Below are 23840 nucleotides of genomic sequence, written 5' to 3'. Positions count from 1 at the left end.
AAAACTTGTAATACATTTTTTTTCCCATACTTGTATAAGTAATCGACTGAGGAAGTTTCTATCTATTATTTTAAAATATTCCCCTATTCACTTGTAGTGTCTCGCCTTAAGTTGGACTCCATCATGCAGATGTGAGAGCTGAGCTGTGGACATGTGGCTCTGATAAAGAGCTTAAAGCGGGGGGGAAGGACCAGGGGAATACAGCTGGAGGCAGCGACAAACAGCAGAAGTGTTGGAGACGAGCTGCCAGAGCAGCTTTACTGTTCTTTGGCTCAGAGTCTGTGGAAGAACCGACCTTCCAGAGGAGGTTTGCTCATTGGCTCAGAGTCTGTGGAAGAACCGACCTTCCAGAGGAGGTTTGCTCGTTGGCTCAGAGTCTGTGGAAGAACAGACCTTCCAGAGGAGGTTTGCTCGTTGGCTCAGAGTCTGTGGAAGAACAGACCTTCCAGAGGAGGTTTGCTCATTCTGCCCCACAGGTGTGATGGTTGCATAATCGGTGGCGTAGGATCCAAATCCTTCTCGGTCTGAGGCTTCCTGGTCCTGGCAGACGCTGCTCCCACCAGGATAGAAACATTCCATCAGACCACAAACAACCGCTCACAGCAATCTGCAGTGACACATCACTTCTGGGCCAACTCACACGCCAAGGCAGACGTCAGGATCCACAGTCCGACAGTTCACGTCCAGATCGAGCTTAAAGGAGGGCGTTACAGCTCAGAGCCTCGTGCACGCCCAAACATTGGAGCTTCTAACGTCCTTTTACAGGCCTGACAAACCAGTCAAAGAACTACGATCAGCAGGCAGGAAATCATGAGCCGCCTTCCCACTGTAGGAACCTTCTGCAGTTCCTAGAACCTTTTCAGGAACGGGGCCGTTTTTTCCCACATTCGGACATACGGGAACTAGGGACCACGGACATAAGCCGCTTTCGGACAGAGTCGTTCTAAGAACGCAGTTATCAGAACTGTCCTACTCGAATTTCGTTCTGATAACTGCCCTTCCCCAGCGGAACTGTTTCAGTCTGCATTCGCACATGAGTCGGGACTGATGCGCCGCGCGCAGCCGTCTGCGTCAGTGACGCTAAACGGCTGTTATATTAGCCAAAATTCAACAACAAAACAAAACCCGGTAAACGTAAGGAGAGAAGAAAAAAACAAACAAGAAGCTAACATGGAGAGCGGGGAGGCCACCGTGTTCATGGTCTGCATGATGGTGATATTAATCATGGACGATCACATCGGGCGTCTAACATGGAGGCTGGAAGAGCTCACAGAGAGAGTCAGGAGACGAAGGATGGAGCGCAGGCCATACTTCTTGGTTTCATGAAGGAAGGAGAGCAGAGCGCCGCAGACAAAGGAGACCACGTGGAGGTTTGACTTAAACACTCCAAGGTTGTGTCCGTGTCGTATGAGGAAACATTTCAGCCTGACAACATGACAAGGGGCGGAGCTACCGACCACCAAACACCTCCGTCAGATGCGTTCTATAGAACCATGAAAGGACCCGACCTCGGAGAAGGAGCTAAATGGTTATAGGAACTGAGGGAGATGGTCCCGAGTTCCTGTATGTCCGAATGCGGGAGAAAACGGCCCCGCGGATTAAAAGGTAAATAGAACTGCCAATGGTTCCTACAGTCCGAAAGCGGCTATACAGGAACAAGGGACCACGGACATACGGGAACTGGGGACCGTTCCTAGAGCTGCGTTCTCAGAGCCGCCTTCCTAGAGCTGCCTTCCTAGAGCCGCCTTCCTAGAGCTGCCTTCCTAGAGCCGCCTTCCTAGAGCCGCCTTCCTAGAGCCGCCTTCCTAGAGCTGCGTTCTCAGAGCCGCCTTCCTAGAGCTGCCTTCCTAGAGCCGCCTTCCTAGAGCCGCCTTCCTAGAGCCGCCTTCCTAGAGCCGCCTTCCTAGAGCCGCCTTCCTAGAGCCGCCTTCCTAGAGCTGCGTTCTCAGAGCCGCCTTCCTAGAGCCGCCTTCCTAGAGCCGCCTTCCTAGAGCTGCGTTCTCAGAGCCGCCTTCCTAGAGCCGCCTTCCTAGAGCCGCCTTCCTAGAGCTGCTCTGTCCGAATGTGCCCATTTTCCATCATTCTGTAAAACTGCATCAGTCTGCAGGGCCCTCTGTTCAAATTATTAAAGTCTCTGGGTTGACGGATTTCTGCAAAATCCAACAAAAAAGGTTCAGTCGGATAAAAGTGAACCCTGGAGGGACTGATCTGTAAGTGTGGCCCCTGGTGCACTCTCACAGTCGGAACTCCTGAAGTTATTCCCAAACTTCTTTGGGATCTATTCGTCTGTAGAAATAACATCTGAACCCCAGCAGTGAATTTATTTCCCCGTTTGTGAGCTCTGCTGTCCGATCAGAGGGACCTGATCTGTAAGCCTTCATCCAGCATCAGCTCAGTTCTGCATCAGGAACCTCTGAATCTTTATTTAAACGACTCCCACAGACTCAGTTAAACTCAGCCGCAGCCTTGATGAATCTCTGCGTTGTTTTAGTAAACCTCGTGAAACCCTGAGCCAGCTGATACCTTAATCATTAACCGGATTACACTGGAACCTTCTGCTTCCTTATCCAAACTGATTATGTTTTATTGGATACACAGAAAGTTCTTTACAACCTTAAGCTGACAAACACCTGCAATTACACAGAAAGGGCCCAATCTTCCAATTACCTTATCGCAGCGAGGTCATCTTTCAGGAGATAGGGCTGAAAGAACGGGCTGTGTCATTGCTTTTATCACTCTGTGCATCTGCAGCTCAGTGAGCCACGCTGTCATCGACACCCACGGGTTACGGTGTTCCGATGTGGCAGTAAAAGCAGATATCATCACGGACTTTTCCAAGAAGAAAAGGACTCTGAAGTGTAGCGAGAAGCAGCAGGTTTGACCTAAAAGTGCAACCTAAAGATCCCCAGATTATGCTGCCGCATGCTCCCTGAATGTTTCTGCTCACAGCCATAAAACCTTCGTAAAGTGCAACTTTAAAGGGATAGTTCGCCTCTGACATGAAGCTGTGTAACATCCCATATCAGCAGCATCATTTCTGAACATCTTCTTACCCCCTGCTGCGTCCTGTGAGCAGAGTTCCAGCCTCGTTTTGGTGTTGATGAAGGTAGTCCGGCTAGTTGGCTGGGGTTTAAAAAATAAAGCGTTTTGCTTCTCAAAACAATATGCGCTCAACAGAGTAATACATTTGCATCACAAAATGGTTCTCCAGGAAAAAGTCAGACCTCACAATCGCTTGGTCCTATTTTCTCTCCCACAAAGAGACACAAAAAGACCACAAAGTGGCTAAAAACGACCAGGAAGAGACAAAAAAGACCACAAAGTAGCTAAAAATCCCCAAAAAGAGACAAAAAAGACCAGAAAGAGAGAAAAAAAGACCACAAAGTGTCTAAAAACGACTAGGAAGAGAGAAAAAAAAATCCCCAAAATTTTTTGGGCCGCCTGCCGACAGCCGCACCTGTTACGGTGTTTGCTGCTCGGTCTGCACTTCGGTCTGCACAGCAGGCAGTGATACGAAGGGAGAGAAAATAGGGCCAAGAGACTGTGATGTCTGACTTTTTCCTGGAGAACCATTTTGTGATGCAAATGTATTACTCTGTTGAACGCATATTGTTCTGAGAAGCAAAACGCTTTATTGTTTAAACCCCAGCCAACTAGCCGGACTACCTTCATCAACACCAAAACGAGGCTGGAACTCTGCTCACAGGACGCAGCAGGGGGTAAGAAGATGTTCATAAATGATGTTGCTGATATGGGATGTCATGCAGCTTCATGTCAGAGGCGAACTATCCCTTTAAGTCCATCTCAGTTGTGCTGAAAACCCCCCCAAGAGCTCCCTGCTCTTCTCAGAGCCTAAATGAAACAAACAATCATATTTACAGGGCAGAAGTGTAACCAAGTACTTTCTGTGACTGGTGTGCAGTTGGTGAGAGGCTGGGGTAGCTGGTGGTTATATAAAAAAAAGATGGTTGTTGTGGTGTGAGGAGCAGTGATGGCTGGCATTAGGGGGGGTGACTCTGGGACGCCAGTGATCACTGGCTGTGTTCGAAACCGCCTACTACATACTTGAAAACGGCATACTCATCGATCAGACAGCATGCAGAGCGTTTACACACAGTGCACTTCACTCCTGCCCGAGCCGAAATCAGCCGGCCTGAAAAGCTGATTTCGCTTAAGCTAAACTCTGTAAATATATAACTTTAGCAACATTTGAAACATTTTCAGGCGATAAAGTAGTCATTTAGACCCCCAAGGTGTTGAAAATCTGACAAAATACCGGCTATTTACAATTTTGTTCCCACGAATTCGCCGCTAGTAAAGCTAGCCGCTGTGAGCAACGCACTTCCGGTTTCGCCGTTTTGACTGCTCTCGTCCCGTTAACGGAATTTGACCGTTCAAATGGCGATGGGCGACGTCACGTTACGTTGCATCTTGGGTAGTTTGAGTGTGACAAGTAACCTCATGATGAATACTCAACATTTCGGCGGATCTAGTATGCATCTAGTGTACATCCGGGAACTTAAAAAAGTATGACTAGTAGGAATAGTAGGAAAAGTAGGCGGTTTCGAACACAGCCACTCTCTAGCCTCCTGCAGGTGGCGTGGGCCCAACTAGATGAAACACTGATGAAAGGAGGTTCCCACCTGATGACCCCAATGACATGTTGGTCAGCACTGCTCACTGGTCTTTATTATAGGGAGTTATTCACTGAGTCTGGTCCATTTATTATTATTTTTTTCCTTTAGCACAAGTTTCTTGTGTTTACCTTGAATAACAGAAACAAAGTGGATGAATAAAAGCACAACCTGAGTGCTTCAGGGTCAGAGGCCAGCGCTACAACGCTGGCAGATCTGTGCTGTCGGTGGTTTTCCTGTCGCAGCTCTGCTGAGTCGACGCTGCGGCAGGATGTTGTTGTGTTGTTGCTCCTCTTGTGGTTTACTGATGTTCAGCCCTGGTGTGTATCTACAGAATCTCCAGGTTCTGTAGTACTTTCAGTCAGCTGCCCCCCCCCCAACACACACACAGTTTAATGGTTGGAAACATCCAACAGAAAGAATGTAGTCACACATGCTGCCGTCAAAGGTGCCTTATCTATGTTCGTCCTGTACTGAAGCCGTTTGTGAGGCAGTTAAACTGAGCTCAGCTGACCTATAGTCATCAGAATATAACGTGAAGTTCATTATATTCTATTACAATATATATTATAGCACATTATATTCATCACCAATTTTATTGGCAGACGACACAAATCTTTTTTTTCCCATAAGGACTTTAGAACCCTCATTTCTGAAGCCAACTCTACTCTCCTAGCTTATTCAAAATGGTTTCAATTAAATAAATTGTCTAACCCTGGAGAACCATTTTGTGATGCAAATGTATTACTCTGTTGAACGCATATTGTTTTGAGAAGCAAAACGCTTTATTTTTTAAAGCCAACTAGCCGGACTACCTTCATCAACACCAAAACGAGGCTGGAACTCTGTTCACAGGACGCAGCAGGGGGGAAGAAGATGTTCAGAAATGATGTTGCTGATATGGGATGTTACACAGCTTCATGTCAGAAGAGGCAAACTGTTCCTTTAAGCTCACAGATTACGCTGCCGCATGCTGCCTGAATGTTTCTGCTCGCAGCCATAAAACCTTCCAGCTGAATAAGACCATCAGTCCCTGATATGCAATCAGTCCACCTCTGCTCCGGATGCCAGACCTCAAGGCCAGCAGAGCGTTTACACACATCAGCAGGGAGATAAACAGCTGAGGAAGTTATCAGTTCCACGCAGTGGCGTAGCCAGAAAAAAAAAAATATTAGGTGTTCCCAAGAAAATACTTTTTTTAATTTATTAACTCCAAAATAATACATTAAGCATGTATTTTAACAGAGAACAAATGCAACCGCTGCCAAACAAAGTGACACAGTGCCCAGAGATGAAGAACACATCATAGCACCTGTGCGCATACTATTACCATGGTTACCAAAGCCATTTAACCAGCATCTGAACAACACCACTGTTGGCTTAACAAAGGAACTTATTTGCTGCTATATTTGCGCTGCGACAGGGCAAGGCGGCGTGGCTTGGCTTTGAATGCATCAATTATCTCATCAGAGTCCAATTCCTCAGCAAGCTCCTTTTCAAACATGAGCAGTGAGATGCTATTCAGTCTGTCTGGGACCATTGTGGTTCTGATCTTCGACTTAACTCTGTTAACACCCGAGAACAGACGTTCAACAGAGCAATGTGTGACTGGAAGTGTTGCCAATACACGTTAGCCCCTTTCACACTGCGACCCGCTACCTTAGCAAGTCCAAATTGCACCTTCGACCTGCGTCAGCAATGTGAACGCTTGGCGTGTCAGGGTGACCCGTGTCGCCTGAAGCCGAGTTCAGGGGGCGTGGCCTAGTGGCAGAGCGTCACACGAAACACATAAAATGCTGCGCGTGTACAATGACGTAGGCACAAGCCATGCGTCGGAGGTAGGGTTAAATACACCTTGAGGACTCGTTTTTGCAATTGTATATGCAGTTCATGGAGATGTTATTTTACGGGGTGTGGATGGTTACAACGTGGGATGCCGCCGAAGAACATATGCGGAGAATACAAGAGCACTATAGTGTCCAAGTTGAGGAAATCCAGAACTTCCAGAAGAGGAACTTTTTCCTCATGGCCTTCAGTTTGTTGGTCACCTGCGTCTTGCTGCGTGGGAAACCGCGCTCTCCCATCTTTCTCGCCAGCCCTTCCAGCAGAGGTCCATCCTTCACCGTCCCCGAAATGTGGCGGTAAATAACGTCCTCTGCTCGGAGGCTGAGGAGCTCGCGGACCTCCTTGTCTCCCCAGTTGGCCATCTTCAAAAATGTCTCCAACTTGAAGTAAAACAGAGTGAAACTTGTCCTCACCTGTCGCTGTTGTTCTGAATCAGCTGTCCATTCTGTCTTTTAAACTCCTCACGTCACGCCACGCCCACGTCCAACCCGCGTCGATTGCGTTCACACCAAACTCGGCTCGGCAAAAAGACTAGGGTCCGACGCGGGTCGAAAGGCGAGTCGAGTTGACGCGGCAGCCCGGGTCGGCAGTGTGAACGCAACAGCGGACACGCTAAATTAGCCAATTAAACGCGGGTTCTTCCTCAGTGTGAAAGGGGCTGTAGTAAGCTGTTAATTCTCGGAAACACATCTTTATTGCAGGAATCTAACGCTTCCATAATGGACGAGAATTGCAGTCCTACGCCCATTTTCCTTTTGAGCAATTGCTCAAACACGTTCAGCTCGGATGTGTCCAACTCTATGCCATAATGCCCGCTCGCCTCGCGCAGTGCGTCGAGCTGGTAACGTGCGTGTGGCGCAGGCACGAGGGAAGCAGCGGCCTTCGTTATTCCGTACGAGTCTCGTTGGAAACGGCTGTTCAGCTCCATCAGCTGTCTGTCAAGGATCATATTCCACAGTGACTGCAAATCCGAATCACTCCTGATCGGTGCGCACCTTCCCACTGTAGAGAAGGCCTGGCAGGCAGCTTTCTGCTCCGTGCGCCTGGCCCTGCAACGTCCCAGTTCTGAACATCATTTTCGCTCATAACGCCCTCCGTTTGCTTGAGTATTCTCTCGAATTCACCATCTGCGTTACTTCTGAGAGTAGCAAACGTTTCTTTGAGGGACTCGATCATGTGAACGCAGTCAGTCACTGACAGAGATGGGGATTGTAGGCTTTTTCATCATGTTGCACTCCCGAAGCTTGTGTTTACAATCGGTTGCCAGGTGATGGCAATTTTTCCAATTGTTCCAGCTATGAAACTGGGTGTTCCCGGAACCCTTTGGAACACCCGTGGCTCCGCCTATGGTTCCACAGGATACACAGACCGGCCCGGCCCCTCTTCCTTGAGTCGGACCCTAAAGAAACTCTAAAGAAACTCCAGCCTCTGAGGCATTAATCACAATTAAATCTGTTTTCTTTCTAAATCTGATGTGAACTGGATTATTTATCCCAGGCGAAGTAGTTTGTGTGACCCGTCACACATCCGTTTGTCCTGCACGTGTGTGTGCACATGTCAAATCAAATCAAATTTATTTGTAGCACATTTCATGTCCAAAACAATTAAAAATGCTTCACATAAAATAAAAGCATTGCAGCAGGGAATGGAAGAAGCATTAAAATAATTAAAAGAATATAAAGAGAAAGAAATAAAATGTTTTTAACCTGGATTTAAAAATGTCTCCATTTGGTGAAAGTTTAATCTCCACTGGCAGTTTGTTCCACTTGTTTGCAGCATAACAGCTAAATGCTGCTTCTCCATGTTTAGTCTGGACTCTGGAATGGACCAGCTGACCTGAGTCCTTGGATCTCAGAGCTCTGCTGGCTTTATATTATATTATGTTCTGTGTGCACACTCACCGGGTGGATGTCTATGAAGAGGCCGTGCTCCTCCTCGGTGGGATGAAGCCCCAGCACATAGTCCAGCAGCACAGGGTCAGCGTTAAAGAAGTGTGGGTGAGAGATGAAGACCGGGGAGTCTGAAACCAGGATGCAGATATTCAGCTGAAAGCCTTCCACAAACCAAGCCTTAAAACCAAATAATCAAGCATCTGAAGCTGAACGGTGTAGGCCAGAGATCCTCACTGTGTGGCTCGCACAGTAGCTTATAACGATATGCTAACAATAACAATACATTTTTTCAAATAACACACAGCGAATGCTGCACAGTATTAAGTATTTTTATTAAGTATTAATTAAGGCTTAATGGTGTTTCCTAAAGGGGGCTCTGTTAAACCTGGCAACGCAGCCCGCTTAAACCACAGAGCACTTGACAGCAGAGCACGCTAGCTCCTTAAGCCAGCGCGAGATGCAGGCCCAATGGATCGGTTTTTCATTAAAAAAGGGCAAAAACCAGCACAAAAACCATGCTCATCTTGAATGTCTCACTATGATTACAACAACAAACTACAAATACAACATGAAGAAAGTCGAGGACATGCACGCCAGCTTCCGCTCATCCCAGTATTAAGGTAAATGTGGTCTGAATTGAAAATGTATTGGCTGTGTTGTTTCTGTTTTTGTGGGATTTTTTATATGTAGAAATGCATATTTGCAAAAAGGGGACTTTAGTATGTTGTGGTAAAAGTGGCTCTTCCCTTGATTTTGCTCTGGTGAAAAACAATAGTGAGTATCACTGGTGTAGGGCATCAATAAGGGTCATCATGCAGCTTCTGGGGCAACACAGACTGATAGTTCTGCCCCCGAACCCTGAACATGCATCAGTCTGAGCTGCTCTAAAGTTAGGCTCAAACAAGGAGGAAACCCGATACCCAAACCACCCGTCTCCAGGTAAGGATGTGACCTTGGTTAGCCAGCACAAACTCACTTTGTCTGCAGCTGCTGACATTCAGCAGGCCGGACTGTCTGCAGGGGCAGAAGCCTTCGTTTGGAGCATAATCGGTCCCGTTGGCAAACATCGTCGTGGGCGCAACAAACCGATAAGAAGGAATGCCTCGAAACTCACCAGGACGCTGGAAGACCAGCTCCAGGGACCTGGAAAAGGAAAGCAAAGAGCAGGGGATTCATTTTCAAGTCTTTAAAAGGTGCAGAGAGGCGGAAACAGTTTTACCTGCGAGCATCAGGGCTGTAAAAAAGGTTAAAAAGGTGGAAACGCAGTTTTACCTGCGAGCGTCAGGGCTGTAAAAAGGTGAAAAAGGTGGAAACGCAGTTTTACCTGCGAGCGTCAGGGCTGTAAAAAGGTTAAAAAGCTGGAAACGCAGTTTTACCTGCGAGCGTCAGGGCTGTAAAAAGGTTAAAAAGGTGGAAACGCAGTTTTACCTGCCAGCGTCAGGGCTGTAAAAAGGTTAAAAAGGTGGAAACGCAGTTTTACCTGCAGGCGTCAGGGCTGTAGAACGGTAACGTGCTCTCCTTGGTCATGAAAGGAGGCCACAGCTGCCCAGCGGTGCCGTTGATCATGTTGGTCTGAGGAGTCCGCCAGTAGCTCAGCTGTAAGCAGAGAGAAAGATAAGCCAGGTTTTGACCCATGATCAGGCGTCTCAGGCCTTAATTTGGCATCTCGGGCCTTAATGTGGCATCTCGGGCCTTAATGTGGCGTCTCGGGCCTTAATGTGGCGTCTCGGACCTTAATGTGGCCTTAATGTGGCGTCTCGGGCCTTAATGTGGCGTCTCGGGCCTTAATGTGGCGTCTCGGGCCTTAATGTGGCGTCTCGGGCCTTAATGTGGCGTCTCACCTCTGTCAGGCCGTTCCAGGAGTCCACTTTGTGGGCATTCGAGATCTCGTCTTTTCCAGTATGGATGGTGAACAGGCCGGTGTTGGAGTTGTTAAACTGAGTGAAGATAACACAGCATTACCTTAATTTATCTGCACAAACATTGCTTTATGGGAACTGGGAATGAGCTTCCAGCCTGTTACTGGTTCTGAGACGGGATGCTTCAGGAGCTTCTGGGAAATAAAATCTAAAAATCGGTTGTTTCCTCACCAGTGGAGCCCATCTGTGGCTCGAATAGACTTTGATCCATCCAAATATTTTCAAGATATCTGCCGTTCTACCATTAAAAAGTAGAAAGTTCCCCATGAAACTGAAACTGATTCTGACCATGAAACCCAAAGCCGGTTCAGTACTAAACACATTTAAACTCTTAAGTCTAGGAACTAAAGGACATCGTTTAGCAGAAACCCTCAAAACTCAATGATTTCATCACTTTTAAATTTGGATTAAGAGCCAAGAAGAGGGTCACAGAGAACTGGTTCTGGTACCAGAACTCCACTTCCAGCAGCACTGGGACCGCTTTGGTTGAAATGGGTCAAACAGGATAACTTTAAACAGCTCCCTGAATTACAGTAAGTTTCTATGATCTTAAAATGCACGTAAACACGTTGGTCCGACCGAGACAGAATTTCTCTAAACAGGAGTTACACACCAAGATGATCCGGTTGGGGGTTGAATCCCTCTCTGAATCTTATCAGAACCCAAAGATATTTTGGGTCATTTCTATGCAGACTACAGCGGCTTCTCAGCAGATAAAACAGACATTAACATCCAGCTTTGAGCCCAGATTAGTTCCAGTTCCTCCTCCTGGGATTAACTGGTCATTGGTCCGGTCTCTACGGATGTGTTCGAAACTGCCTACTACTCATATTAACTTTAACTTTTTTAAGTTCCCGGATGCATCCTAGATTCTCCTAAATGTTGGGTATGCATCATGAGGTTACTACTCATACTCAAACTACCCAAGATGCAACGTAACGTGACGTCGCCGATCGTCATTTCCTGTCAAAGCGGCAGTTTCAAGCTAGCTACAACGAGGGTAGGTTCACTTTCTGTTTTCAAAACAAAAGGCAACGGGTATTTTATTTTGTGAAAATAACAGGAAGTGCGTTGCTCACTGCGGCTAGCTTTAGTAGCGCCGAATTCGTGGGAACTAAATTGTAAACAGACGGTATTTTGTCAGGTTTTCAACACGTTGGGGATCTAAACGACTACTTTCTCACCTGAAAATGTTTCAAATGTTGCTAAAGTTTACAGAGTTTAGAGCTTAAGGGAAATCAGCTTCAGGCCGGCTGATTTCGGCTCGGGCAGGAGCGAAATGCATTGTGGGTAAACGCTCTGCATACTGTCTGATCGATGAGTATGCAGTATGCTTTAAGAGCCGGCTCTTTGAAGTGAACGACAGGAACCGGCTCCACAATGGGAGCCAGTTTTTTTTTTTTTTTTTTTCAGTATCTCGCTGTCTCTTTTCTAATACTAATACTAATACTTTTTCGTACTGTGGCGAGTATTTGTATTTAATACAGTGAGTTCTCCATCTCTAGGCCTAGTAGTTCAAAACTGGTGCTGTTCACATGGTCTTTTTTTATCCTTCATAGTTTTATACTTTAATTTAATAGCACTGTATTTGATAATTGTATTGTGGTACCTTTTTTGCTATGAAGCTGCTTTGATACTTTTTTGTATGGTGGTGGGTGTTTGTATTTTGTGATAATTTAATTGGTTATAATGAAACTTTTATTTATAAAGCATTGTTACGCAGCATTTTTACTCATCATAAGTGCTTAACAATGTCAATAATGAAACAAAATGTTATAAAATTAGGTTTAAGCTATTAATTATATATATATATATATATATATATATATATATATATATATATATACACACACACGTTTGGGAGCCGAAAGAGCCGGCTCTCCACAGTAAGAAGAGCCATTAGAGCCGCATCTCGAAAAAGAGCTGAAAATCCCATCACTAATGAGCACTCACTTCTGCAAAGAGGCCAAACTTCCCCGTTGAGGGCAGCATGCCGGGCAGGTATTTGTTGAGGAACTCCACCAGTTGGCTGTCGTAACCCCACATCAGCTCGCCCACCGTCTTTGTCAGGAAGGGACCCTCCTTGAACGTCTTGAAGGTGGCGCTGATCAGCAGGCGCACAGCAAAGGGCAGCTTCTCCAACATGACCGAAGCACCCTGGAACCCAGAGGAGAACGCATGTGAAGGCGGGGCTGAAGGGAACCGATAAGAAGGGCGAGAAGAGGACTCACCAGCACCAACATGTTGGGAATGGTGACCACGTCCGACTCGTTGCCCACAGACATGGACGGCTCAAAGAAGTAGCGCCTGTACTCCCTGTAGGACACCGTGTAGTTGGGATGGAAGGTGATGTTCTCTTTCCGACACTGCTTTCTGAGGACAGAACACAGCGTTACAGAGTCAAACCTCCACCTAAAGGAACATGTACACCCCACCCTGTAAAATACGAGTGTCCTTCCAGGTTTCAGTGCCAGTTCAGTCCACATTGAAGCTGTATGACATCCCATACTACAATCTCAGAAAATAAAGTACAGATTGTACCTTTAGGGGTACGATGGCTTGTCACTGGGGCAGTACCCTCAGAAGGAGCAGTTTTGTACCTTACAGAGACCAATTTGTACCACTGGTGGCAATTTTGTACCCTTATATTAAAGTACAAAAATTGACTTTTTTTTTTTTTTAAAAAGTACATATATGTACCTTTAGGTCCAATAATGAACCCTAGGGGGTACATTAGTGTAGATTGTACCTTTAGGGGACAAAAAAGGACTCATACTGTACCCCTATTTCTGAGGGTGTGCCGAGAAGTGCATCCCCAGTAAACTGTTTTAGGCGTGGAATGATCAAATTTACCCAATAAAGTTACCGTGGTAATATTGAGCTCACATCTTGAGTTCATCTTCTTTCTCCATAAAATTTGAATATTTTTAATTTCAGAGACAATTTTGGACTTGTTGAAATTCGCATCTGTTAATTAAATCAAACAAATATATGATGTAGTTATATCTTTCCATCCCAGACTGTCTTTAAAGCGGGACCAGGAGGGGATGCATAGTTCAGCAGACCTTTGCAGAACTATGCATCCCTCCTGGTCCCGCTAATGGGGATGCACTTCTCGGCATACCACCGGCCCCTCTCGGTGGCCCCTGTCAGCCTGTTTCCTGCCTCTCGGAACATTGTGTTCTGCAACTTGTAAACAGGTTTCAGATGCATTTAGTTTGTGTCAGCCAGGACTATGAAGATCTTCGGCATTCTTTTCTTGTTGTTTCTTTTCTTGTTTCTTGTACTGTTGATAACTCGGGTGTGTTATCAGCTGCTGACTTGGCAAAGCAGAGCCGCTCTCTGGCTCTGGGACACTGTGACTCTAAATGTAGGTCAACAAAAACCTTGTGATGTAACAGCGTTTGGCACGTAGCGCTGCGGCTGCATTACTCAGCATATATCTCAGCAGCATGTGCAGCACAGGTGCTGTGTAACAGCTGAAATTATCGACCTGTGGCCCGGCTGGGATTTAGGATCCGTGCACTTTTCCTGCTCTTTACACAGAACTTTGGGCAGTCAATACATTTCGTTGTCATTATTGATTTATTCATGGTTCTTTAAGGAGATTCTCTAAACATTCATGGAGACTGGATACTGATGTGTTGAGCCAGATTCCTGCTGACTGAGGCAGATCTCATGTGGATAAGATGACATTTAAAAAGGCTTTTTATTGGAGGATACTGACCAAAGTCATGTTTGATAAACACATCAAAAACCTTGATGCTCAGTTCAGCATCTGGGACGGTTTAGTCTCACAGCTTCTGGAATATCTTATCTTTGTTTGCCGGCTTTATTAGAAACTCAAGGACATCTTCCTGACAATAACCGGCTGGATTTAGACTTCTGGTCACAAATAAGAAAATGACCTTTAATTTCACATCTACATTAAGACGGATGCATTGAAAATGGTCTTTTCATGCAGAGTAAAGCAGAAATGTCCTGCTTTGAAACATTCTTCCTGTTGGTTTGGATGAGTTATATTCCCATCTGTTTCAGACTGAAAGCTTCTTCAGGTCAGAACAATCAGAAGTTTGAGAACAACATTTCTTTAAGCCACACTGAGCGACTCCAAAGTCAAACTCATTTCTCCTTTGATTAAACCTGACTGAGAAGGTTTTTCTCTAAAGTTCCAGCTGGAAGCTGCACACGAGTTTCTTTATGTTGATTCAAACCAGAACAATGCCTGTGGGGACACTTTTATCTGAGCTCCTTTCAGTTTTCTTCTGTTTGGACTGAGAAACCTTCCTTTAAAGGGACAGTTCGCCTCTTTACATCACTGCCTGCTGTAATATGAAGGGAGAGAAAATAGGGCCAAGCGATTGTGAGCTCTGACTTTTTCCTGGAGAACCATTTTGTGATGTAAATGTATTACTCTGTTGAACGCATATTGTTCTGAGAAGCAAAACGCTTTATGTTTTAAACCCCAGCCAACTAGCCGGACTACCTTCATCAACACCAAAACGAGGCTGGAACTCTGCTCACAGGACGCAGCAGGGGGTAAGAAGATGTTCAGAAATGATGTTGCTGATATGGGATGTCATACAGCTTCATGTCAAAAGAGGCGAACTGTCCCTTTAAGGTTGGTGGAGAATGGAGTTACCTGCAATGGACAGTTTCGCATTGCTTAAAGTGAAATGAAATTGAAATTTGAAAACAAAAAGAATACATTCTGATCAATTTCAAAGTTTTTATCTTTTGTGTAATGTGTATATAGACAAAATGTATAGAATGATCATTAATGATACTAGCTATATGTACTCAAGTGGTAAAAGGTACATATATGTACCTTTTTTTCTACATGCTGGGGTACAATAGACAGTCTATGTTAGGCTACTTCAGAATAAGGGTACAAAATTGCCACCAGAGGTACAAGCTTGATCTCTGTAAGGTACAAACCACGAGGGTACAAAACTATACCTTCTGAGGGTACTGCCCCAGGGACAAGCCATCGTACCCCTAAAGGTACAATTCTGTACTTTATTTTTCTGCATAACGCCGGGCCGACGCCGGCCGGGGGAATGATGTACCTGTACACATAGGGTCCCCGCTGCTCCACCATGGGTTTCTCTCCGTTCAGGATCTCCTGCGGGTTCAGGACGTTGAAGAAGTAGACCGACATGAAGAACGGCACGGGGAGGTCCTTCCACATGGTGTAGGAGAGGTCGTTCTTTGGGTCGATCATCGTGTTCTGACATCAAACATGTGAGAGAGGAAAGAAAAGGAAGAAACCTGGTGAGTTTTACAGCTCATCAAACCACTAAAACACAACCCAACGCTAACCCTTAACCCAAAGAAATAAATCGAACGGCTGTTGAGTTCCATCTTTTACTGTCGCCTCATAAGATGGGAGGATCTGAAGTCTTAGAATTATTAAACATTTTGGTCATTTTAACAGAATCAGTGACAGAATTGAACCGGGCAGCACGACTGTGTCTTTGGGAACAATAATAAAGCTTTCAACAGATATTCCCATGAATCCTGACAGGCTTGCAGTCATTAGATGTAGCTGCTGACTAACCCCAACCCTAACTCTAACCAACTCTAATCCTAACCAACTCTAACACTAACTAACCTTAACTAACTCTAACCCTAACTAACCCCAACCTTAACTAACTCTAACCCTAACCAACTCTAACCCTAACTAACTCTAACCCTAACTAACTCTAACCCTAACTAACCCCAACCTTAACTAACTCTAACCCTAACCAACTCTAACCCTAACTAACCCCAACCTTAACTAACTCTAACCCTAACCAACTCTAACCCTAACTAACTCTAACCCTAACTAACTCTAACCCTAACTAACCCCAACCTTAACTAACTCTAACCCTAACTAACTCTAACCCTAACTAACCCCAACCTTAACTAACTCTAACCCTAACCAACTCTAACCCTAACTAACTCTAACCCTAACTAACTCTAACCCTAACTAACCCCAACCTTAACTAACTCTAACCCTAACTAACCCCAACCTTAACTAACCCCAACCTTAACCAACTCTAACCCTAACTAACTCTAACCCTAACTAACTCTAACCCTAACTAACTCTAACCCTAACTAACCCCAACCTTAACTAACTCTAACCCTAACCAACTCTAACCCTAACTAACTCTAACCCTAACTAACCCCAACCTTAACTAACCCCAACCTTAACTAACTCTAACCCCAACTAAACCTAACCACAGCAGGGAGGACTATTTGCCCGCTGCTGACTGACATCTTTGGACTTTATGTTCACATAAGCAAATCTTTTCATGATTAATGATCATTTCTGTATTAATGTCACATTTACATTCAAAATCACAAATTTTTTTTTGCGGATCCAATCTGGATCTGCTGGTATAAACTTCCCATTTCTGCTCACGCTCACACGCATCCATGCCCAGTGAAAGCAGAGAATAACCCAGCTGAGTCATAGAATAAACCTGTATAATCAGGGTATAACACAGCTGAATCAGGGTATAAGAAGAACTCTAAAGTCAACTACCAGCAGCTTTTAGCCGTTATGCTGCTCACATCTGGAACAAACTACCAGCAGCTTTTAGCCGTTATGCTGCACACATCTGGAACAAACTACCAGCAGCTTTTAGCCGTTATGCTGCACACATCTGGAACAAACTACCAGCAGCTTTTAGCCGTTATGCTGCACACATCTGGAACAAACTACCAGCAGCTTTTAGCCGTTATGCTGCTCACATCTGGAACAAACTACCAGCAGCTTTTAGCCGTTATGCTGCACACATCTGGAACAAACTACCAGCAGCTTTTAGCCGTTATGCTGCACACATCTGGAACAAACTACCAGCAGCTTTTAGCCGTTATGCTGCACACATCTGGAACAAACTACCAGCAGCTTTTAGCCGTTATGCTGCTCACATCTGGAACAAACTACCAGCAGCTTTTAGCCGTTATGCTGCTCACATCTGGAACAAACTACCAGCAGCTTTTAGCCGTTATGCTGCACACAACTGGAACAAACTACCAGCAGCTTTTAGCCGTTATGCTGCTCACAACTGGAACAAACTACCAGCAGCTTTTAGCCGTTATGCTGCTCACAACTGGAACAAACTACCAGCAGCTTTTAGCCGTTATGCTGCTCACAACTGGAACAAACTACCAGCAGCTTTTAGCCGTTATGCTGCTCACAGCTGGAACAAACTACCAGCAGCTTTTAGCCGTTATGCTGCACACAACTGGAACAAACTACCAGCAGCTTTTAGCCGTTATGCTGCTCACATCTGGAACAAACTACCAGCAGCTTTTAGCCGTTATGCTGCTCACAACTGGAACAAACTACCAGCAGCTTTTAGCCGTTATGCTGCACACATCTGGAACAAACTACCAGCAGCTTTTAGCCGTTATGCTGCTCACATCTGGAACAAACTACCAGCAGCTTTTAGCCGTTATGCTGCTCACATCTGGAACAAACTACCAGCAGCTTTTAGCCGTTATGGTGCACACAACTGGAACAAACTACCAGCAGCTTTTAGCTGTTATGCTGCACACATCTGGAACAAACCACCAGCAGCTTTTAGCCGTTATGCTGCTCACATCTGGAACAAACTACCAGCAGCTTTTAGCCGTTATGCTGCACACAGCTGGAACAAACTACCAGCAGCTTTTAGCCGTTATGCTGCACACAGCTGGAACAAACTACCAGCAGCTTTTAGCCGTTATGCTGCTCACATCTGGAACAAACTACCAGCAGCTTTTAGCCGTTATGCTGCTCACATCTGGAACAAACTACCAGCAGCTTTTAGCCGTTATGCTGCACACAGCTGGAACAAACTACCAGCAGCTTTTAGCCGTTATGCTGCTCACATCTGGAACAAACCACCAGCAGCTTTTAGCCGTTATGCTGCTCACATCTGGAACAAACTACCAGCAGCTTTTAGCCGTTATGCTGCACACAGCTGGAACAAACCACCAGCAGCTTTTAGCCGTTATGCTGCTCACAGCTGGAACAAACTACCAGCAGCTTTTAGCCGTTATGCTGCTCACAACTGGAACAAACTACCAGCAGCTTTTAGCCGTTATGCTGCTCACAGCTGGAACAAACTACCAGCAGCTTTTAGCCGTTATGCTGCACACAGCTGGAACAAACTACCAGCAGCTTTTAGCCGTTATGCTGCTCACATCTGGAACAAACTACCAGCAGCTTTTAGCCGTTATGCTGCTCACATCTGGAACAAACTACCAGCAGCTTTTAGCCGTTATGCTGCTCACAGCTGGAACAAACTACCAGCAGCTTTTAGCCGTTATGCTGCTCACATCTGGAACAAACTACCAGCAGCTTTTAGCTGTTATGCTGCTCACAACTGGAACAAACTACCAGCAGATTTTAGCCGTTATGCTGTCTCAGATTTGGAGGTGCCGATTCTCATCCCAGCCGCTTTCAATCAATCTTTATTTATACAGCGCATTTCATACCACAGGCAACTCAATGTGCTTTACATAAAGACATACAGAAATAAATACAACACAGAAGTACAGGTAATTAAAAACATCAGTCAGGTCATTTTAGCTAACAGTAAGATTGGTATAACTATAACAGAGCAAAAGTAAATTTAGCTAACAGTAGGATTGGTTTAAATCCAGGTTAAAAACATTTCTCTTTCCGTGTGCTTATGGTTGAGTTAATATTTTTCTTTTTCCCCTCTTCTTTGATTGCTTTAAATTTTTATTCTATTTTTTTTCTCTTTAAATTGCTTGTTTTTAATGCTGCTTTATGCTGTTCTTTTAAATGCCTTGTCTTTATGTAAAGCACATTGAGTTGCCTGTGGTATGAAATGCGCTGTATAAATAAAGATGCCTTGCCTTGCCTGGGTCTTGCAGACCCCTCCCACAGATTAACAGGCAAATTGGCCACTCTTGGCTGAAACTAGTTTCAATGGGGGCTGTTATCACACAGCAGCAAGCCTGCTTAGCAGGCAAAGTATAGCAAAAAGCAGCCTGGTACACCACGCAAGATAAATGTTACTTACATATCCTGGATGAATCACAGTCCCTTCAAAAGTTAAAACACACACTGAGCTAACACACTTCCTAACTAATTTTTATTCTATTTGTTTAATTCTCTTTAAATTTGCTTGTTTTTATGCTGCTTTATGCTGTTCTTTATGTCTTTATGTGCAGCACATTGAGTTGCCTGTGGTATGAAATGCTCTTTATAAATAATGATGCTTTGCCTATAATAAACCCGTCTGAACCGTGTTGACTCACGCGCTCACCCACCGCTCGCGCCTGTTATCGCTGACATGTTTGCCCACGCGCAGCCCTTTGACACCTCAGCTGGGGCTGAACCTGATTACGTCACCGCACAGAGAGGAAGCTGCTCACCTTCTTCACCTGGTCATCGATGACGGCCGGACCCACGAACACCAGCACGGTGCCGAAAAACACCGTCAGCACGCCGGCTACTATGAAGCCGAGCGCCACTCTGGGCTTACTCATGGCCATTAGGAGGGTTAGACCGCCGGCAGATCTTTGTTTGCGTCCTCAGTCCTCAGATTTTAGCTTTTAGCTTTCTGCTTCCTGACTACACGCACAGAGCTTCCTGCCAGCTTTAAAGTGTCTCTGAGTAAAGTCCCGCTTAATTCACCCCCAGCTGCCCCGCCGGCTCTCTGCTCACCTCCACTTTAATGTTATTAACCTGCTTCTGCTGTCGCCGTATTTATACTCTGCTGCTGTTACGCCCCCCACCGCGCGGAGTATTCTGGGAAGTGTAGTGCGGCTCCTGCTCCGGTGACATAACAGCTCACTGAAAAAAAACAACTCATAAGATTTACTTAAAAAACACTTTGGAAGTATTTGCACTCAAATGATTAAAGTAATATTTAATGCTGCAATATCAAGTAACACTCACTTGCCAGTATTAAGTAAATTTTACCATAAAACATAACAGTTTTGAAGATATTAAGTAACATTTACTTAATTATATCTAAGTTTTAAGTTATATTTAGTTTAAAAAATTAAGTAAAGTCTAAAGTCACTTTTTTCAGAGTATCCATTAAAGACACAAAAGCCCCCCAAAATTTTTGTTTTATTTATTTATTTAAAAAAAATAAAATAAAACCTGCGTTAATGCGCGATAAAATATTTATCGGCGTTAAATAATTAACGAGTTAACGTGATAATAACGAGTTAACTCGCCCAGCCCTACATAAAACATAACAGTTGTGAAGATATTAAGTAACATTTACTTAATTACATCTAAGTTTTAAGTTATATTTATTTAAACAAATGAAGTTAAATCTACTTGTTTTTCATAGGCAGGAACATCATTTTACTCAAAATTTTAAGTAAATGTTATATGTCTGTAGTATTTGCTGTTATGTTAGTAGATTTTAACTTTCAGAGTAAAGTTTATGTAGTATTTCTAGGTTTATGTACATACAACTATTAAACATTTAAACTGTATGAGGAAACCTGAGTAAAACTTACTCTTCCCCCATAATTCATGTGTTACGTTAATAAAATGTTTAATTTCACTTAAGAAGCTCGAGTTCTTACTGAATCTTAAAAATACAAGGTAGAGATTATGACAGTTACTCTAATAGAGTATACTTCACCAAAAAGTCACTTTTTTCAGTGCTGTTCGACATTAGAACTATGAGAGGTGTTGTTCTGGAACTTGTTCAGAAAGTTGTTCTGTTCCTGAAGGAAGATAGCCTGGGAATTCCCATGCTGCTTTGCGCTCGATTTCATTCACACTGCAAAGTCAGCCTGGAAACCACCGCCCTTATTTTTGCCAGAGTTTGGGAACCAATCACAGAACGGGGGGGGGGAGCAAGACGATGACGACGTCTATGCGCGACACCGAAGCTTGTAGAGCGTTAATCCAACATGACAGCGGACACAACGTTACCGTTCGATGCAGAAAGTGTTTCGGAGTAGATTCACCCTGGGGTCATTTGAACCGTGATATCCAGCCAAGTAGCCCACCCGAAGTTTTTTCGATATTGTCTGAACATCAGCTGAGTTACTGAGTTATCCCGAATAGCTTAGTACAAGGGTTAATGGACCCTGGCAGTATCTCCAAAATTACCACACTAAAATCACATGCCATGACACCAAACTTCTACAGTAGTACAAATATGGTCTGTACTCACAAAACGATGCATTTGGAAGTTTGTACATAGTCCAGGAGTTTATTATTATCATCAACACAAGCCTGATAGCTTCTCTGCTGCTTAGGCTGCGTCGACGTCACTTCTGGGAGCTTCAAAGTAAGATGAGGGTTGATCTACTACTGTAGACAACAAAGCAAGGCTGCTCAATTTCTCCATTATTAAAATAAATTCACAACTCTACAACATAAAAATTCATGTAGAATATAGCATATAGGCCTACTTTGTTGTCAATTTAAGTAGCTTAGAGCGCAAGTTTACTTTTATTTTACTTTTTTTTCTTCTTCCTCGTCGAGTTTCTGTCGTCATCTGGTATAAGTGATACAATTGGCTATGAATCGCGCGCAAAGCAGCATGGGAAGAACCTGACGTCATTTGATAGACATTCGTAGCGCCCAATAAACGGCTCTAGGCATTCGTAAACCACGCCTCAATTACGAGAAAACGCACACCTTGTTCCCAGACCACCATCTCATCGAGATTGTGGACGCGTCAGCCAGGCTAGAAGGAAGATCAGAGAATAGAGATTAAAAACCTGCCAGTTCTGAGCTCTAACTCCCAAACACGCTTGTTTTTAACCCTTTCCTCTCTTTATTCTGCTTTTATTCTGCTTTTATTGGATATTATTGGAGATCTTCCAGCACTTGGGGCTCACTGTAAATGTGCTACATGCATAAACCTGATTACTGCTTTCAGGTAAAGTGATTCTGTATCTCAGAAACTGAACTTTATGACTCTTTCACATTATGTAACCTTCATCTGGCATCTTGGATACTTTCAAAATGAAAGAATTAGCCGATTCAAGGGGAGTCGACCTACACTACAGCACAGTGGGAATCATATTAATGACTACATAATTGTATATTTAGACTTGGGCTCCACAACAGTGACACAAACTGTGCCGCCTTGAACTCTGCCGATAAGAGACACATTACGTCTCTTGTCCTTATCAGGCTGCAGTGCAGTTTTAAAGATTCTATTCTAGAAAAAAACATGTTTGCAGCCTTATCAGGAGGCCCGAGATGGAAGAGGTCAACACTTTTCAGACTGAGGTGTTACACAAAACAGCGTGAGCCTGAAAAATATGATGCCGTGTTAAACCGACCAGGACTGCAATCGGGCAGGAGGCAGGAGGCAGGAGGCAGGAGGCAGGAGGCAGGAGGCAGGAGGCAGGAGGCAGGAGACAGGAGGCAGGAGGCAGGAGGCAGGAGACAGGAGGCAGGGACCCCCCCGGACAGGTTGGAGGTCCCTCACAGGGCCACATAAACTCTCACTCTCAACTCTAATCTTAACCAACTCTAAGGTGCGAGGTGCCTTTTTAAAACAGTCCACGGACAGTCGTGCACGTGGATCACAGACAGTCGTGCACGTGGATCACGGACAGTCGTGCACGTGGATCACGGACGGTCATGCACGTGGATCACAGACAGTCGTGCACGTGGTTTGCAGATGTGATGATCTGGTATAAATCAGCTGTTGGAGCTTTTTGGAGACGTTAAGAAGCTACGATCAGATAGCTGATGAAGGCTTACTTAGTCACGATGGTTACCATGGTTACCATGGTTACCATGGTTACGGCGTAGCTTACCTTTGACACTTGGTCCCTCATTATCGCTGGTCCCATAATTGCAGAAATGATCCCAAAGACCAGAGTCAGAACCCCCGACACGATAAATCCGACGGCCACTTTGGATTTGCTGATGGCCATGGCTGCTGAGGGCGATCTGCTGGGTTACCCTCGGTTACGGCTCCTCTGGAACAGCGAATGTGAGAGCTGAGTTTCAGAGCCCAGCCATGAGCAGCGATGGGAGGAAGCAGCCGCTGAGCTGCACTTATACCCCGCAGACCACACCCCCCCCCTCATACCCCGACAGTTTGAGCCCAGATCCATGCAAATCCAAGCAGGTCACATTTCAGTCAGATGACTCCTCCGTGTGTGGATGGAACTGTTTGTGGAGTTCACTGATAAAGATGCAACTTTAGTCGGGACGTAGCTTTAACTGGGATCAAAGGGACAGATGTGCGGGGCTTTTAAATGCAGGTCCGGAGGGTTGAACAAGGCTTTTAAAGTGAATCAGTGCTGAAAAGAAGACGAACAGACGGTGAAACAGAGGCAGTTAAATCAGTCTCTGGCCTGCAGGAACTCTGAGGAATCAGCTTCCCTTTGCTCAGTAAATCAATGCAAAGTTCCAGATAATCAGGAAACTAAACTTCCTTTATTTGGCCAAATCATTTAGGGTAAGCTAAGCAGCTCTACCTCACCATAGAAAAGAAAAGAAATCTTCAGCTTGCAGTCACCAGCTCTGGTCTGCACCGGGATCTCATTACCTCACAGTCACAGGTAGGAAGCCACGGCCCTCAGGAACTAGGGACCACGGC

The 23840-nt window shown here is 45.0% G+C and overlaps 1 protein-coding gene across 4 annotated transcripts in view; it reads right to left on the bottom strand.

The window, feature by feature from the left end:
* The window catches only part of scarb1 (scavenger receptor class B, member 1), a 38752-nt gene extending 15502 nt beyond the window's left edge, over positions 1-23250 (bottom strand). Inside the window, exons 1-8 of one of the 4 annotated variants that reach the window (XM_075455396.1) lie at positions 23050-23250; positions 15360-15520; positions 12522-12663; positions 12244-12447; positions 10213-10308; positions 9852-9967; positions 9348-9514; positions 8381-8499 (exon numbers count right to left, since the gene is read on the bottom strand). In XM_075455396.1, coding sequence (XP_075311511.1) covers positions 8381-8499; positions 9348-9514; positions 9852-9967; positions 10213-10308; positions 12244-12447; positions 12522-12663; positions 15360-15520; positions 23050-23169 — 1125 coding nt within the window. In that variant the 5' untranslated portion in view covers positions 23170-23250. Of the gene's footprint in view, positions 1-8380; positions 8500-9347; positions 9515-9851; positions 9968-10212; positions 10309-12243; positions 12448-12521; positions 12664-15359; positions 15521-19671; positions 20016-23049 lie in introns of those variants that run through there. The other 3 variants (XM_075455395.1, XM_075455398.1, XM_075455397.1) reach the window with 3 other exon arrangements.
* Between the last annotated feature and the right edge of the window lie 590 nt (positions 23251-23840).

This window comes from Odontesthes bonariensis, chromosome 22 (assembly GCF_027942865.1).
Source record: "Odontesthes bonariensis isolate fOdoBon6 chromosome 22, fOdoBon6.hap1, whole genome shotgun sequence".
Classification (NCBI taxonomy): domain Eukaryota; kingdom Metazoa; phylum Chordata; class Actinopteri; order Atheriniformes; family Atherinopsidae; genus Odontesthes; species Odontesthes bonariensis.
Note: the sequence above shows the minus strand (reverse complement) of the source record. Positions and strands in the feature narration are given on the sequence as shown.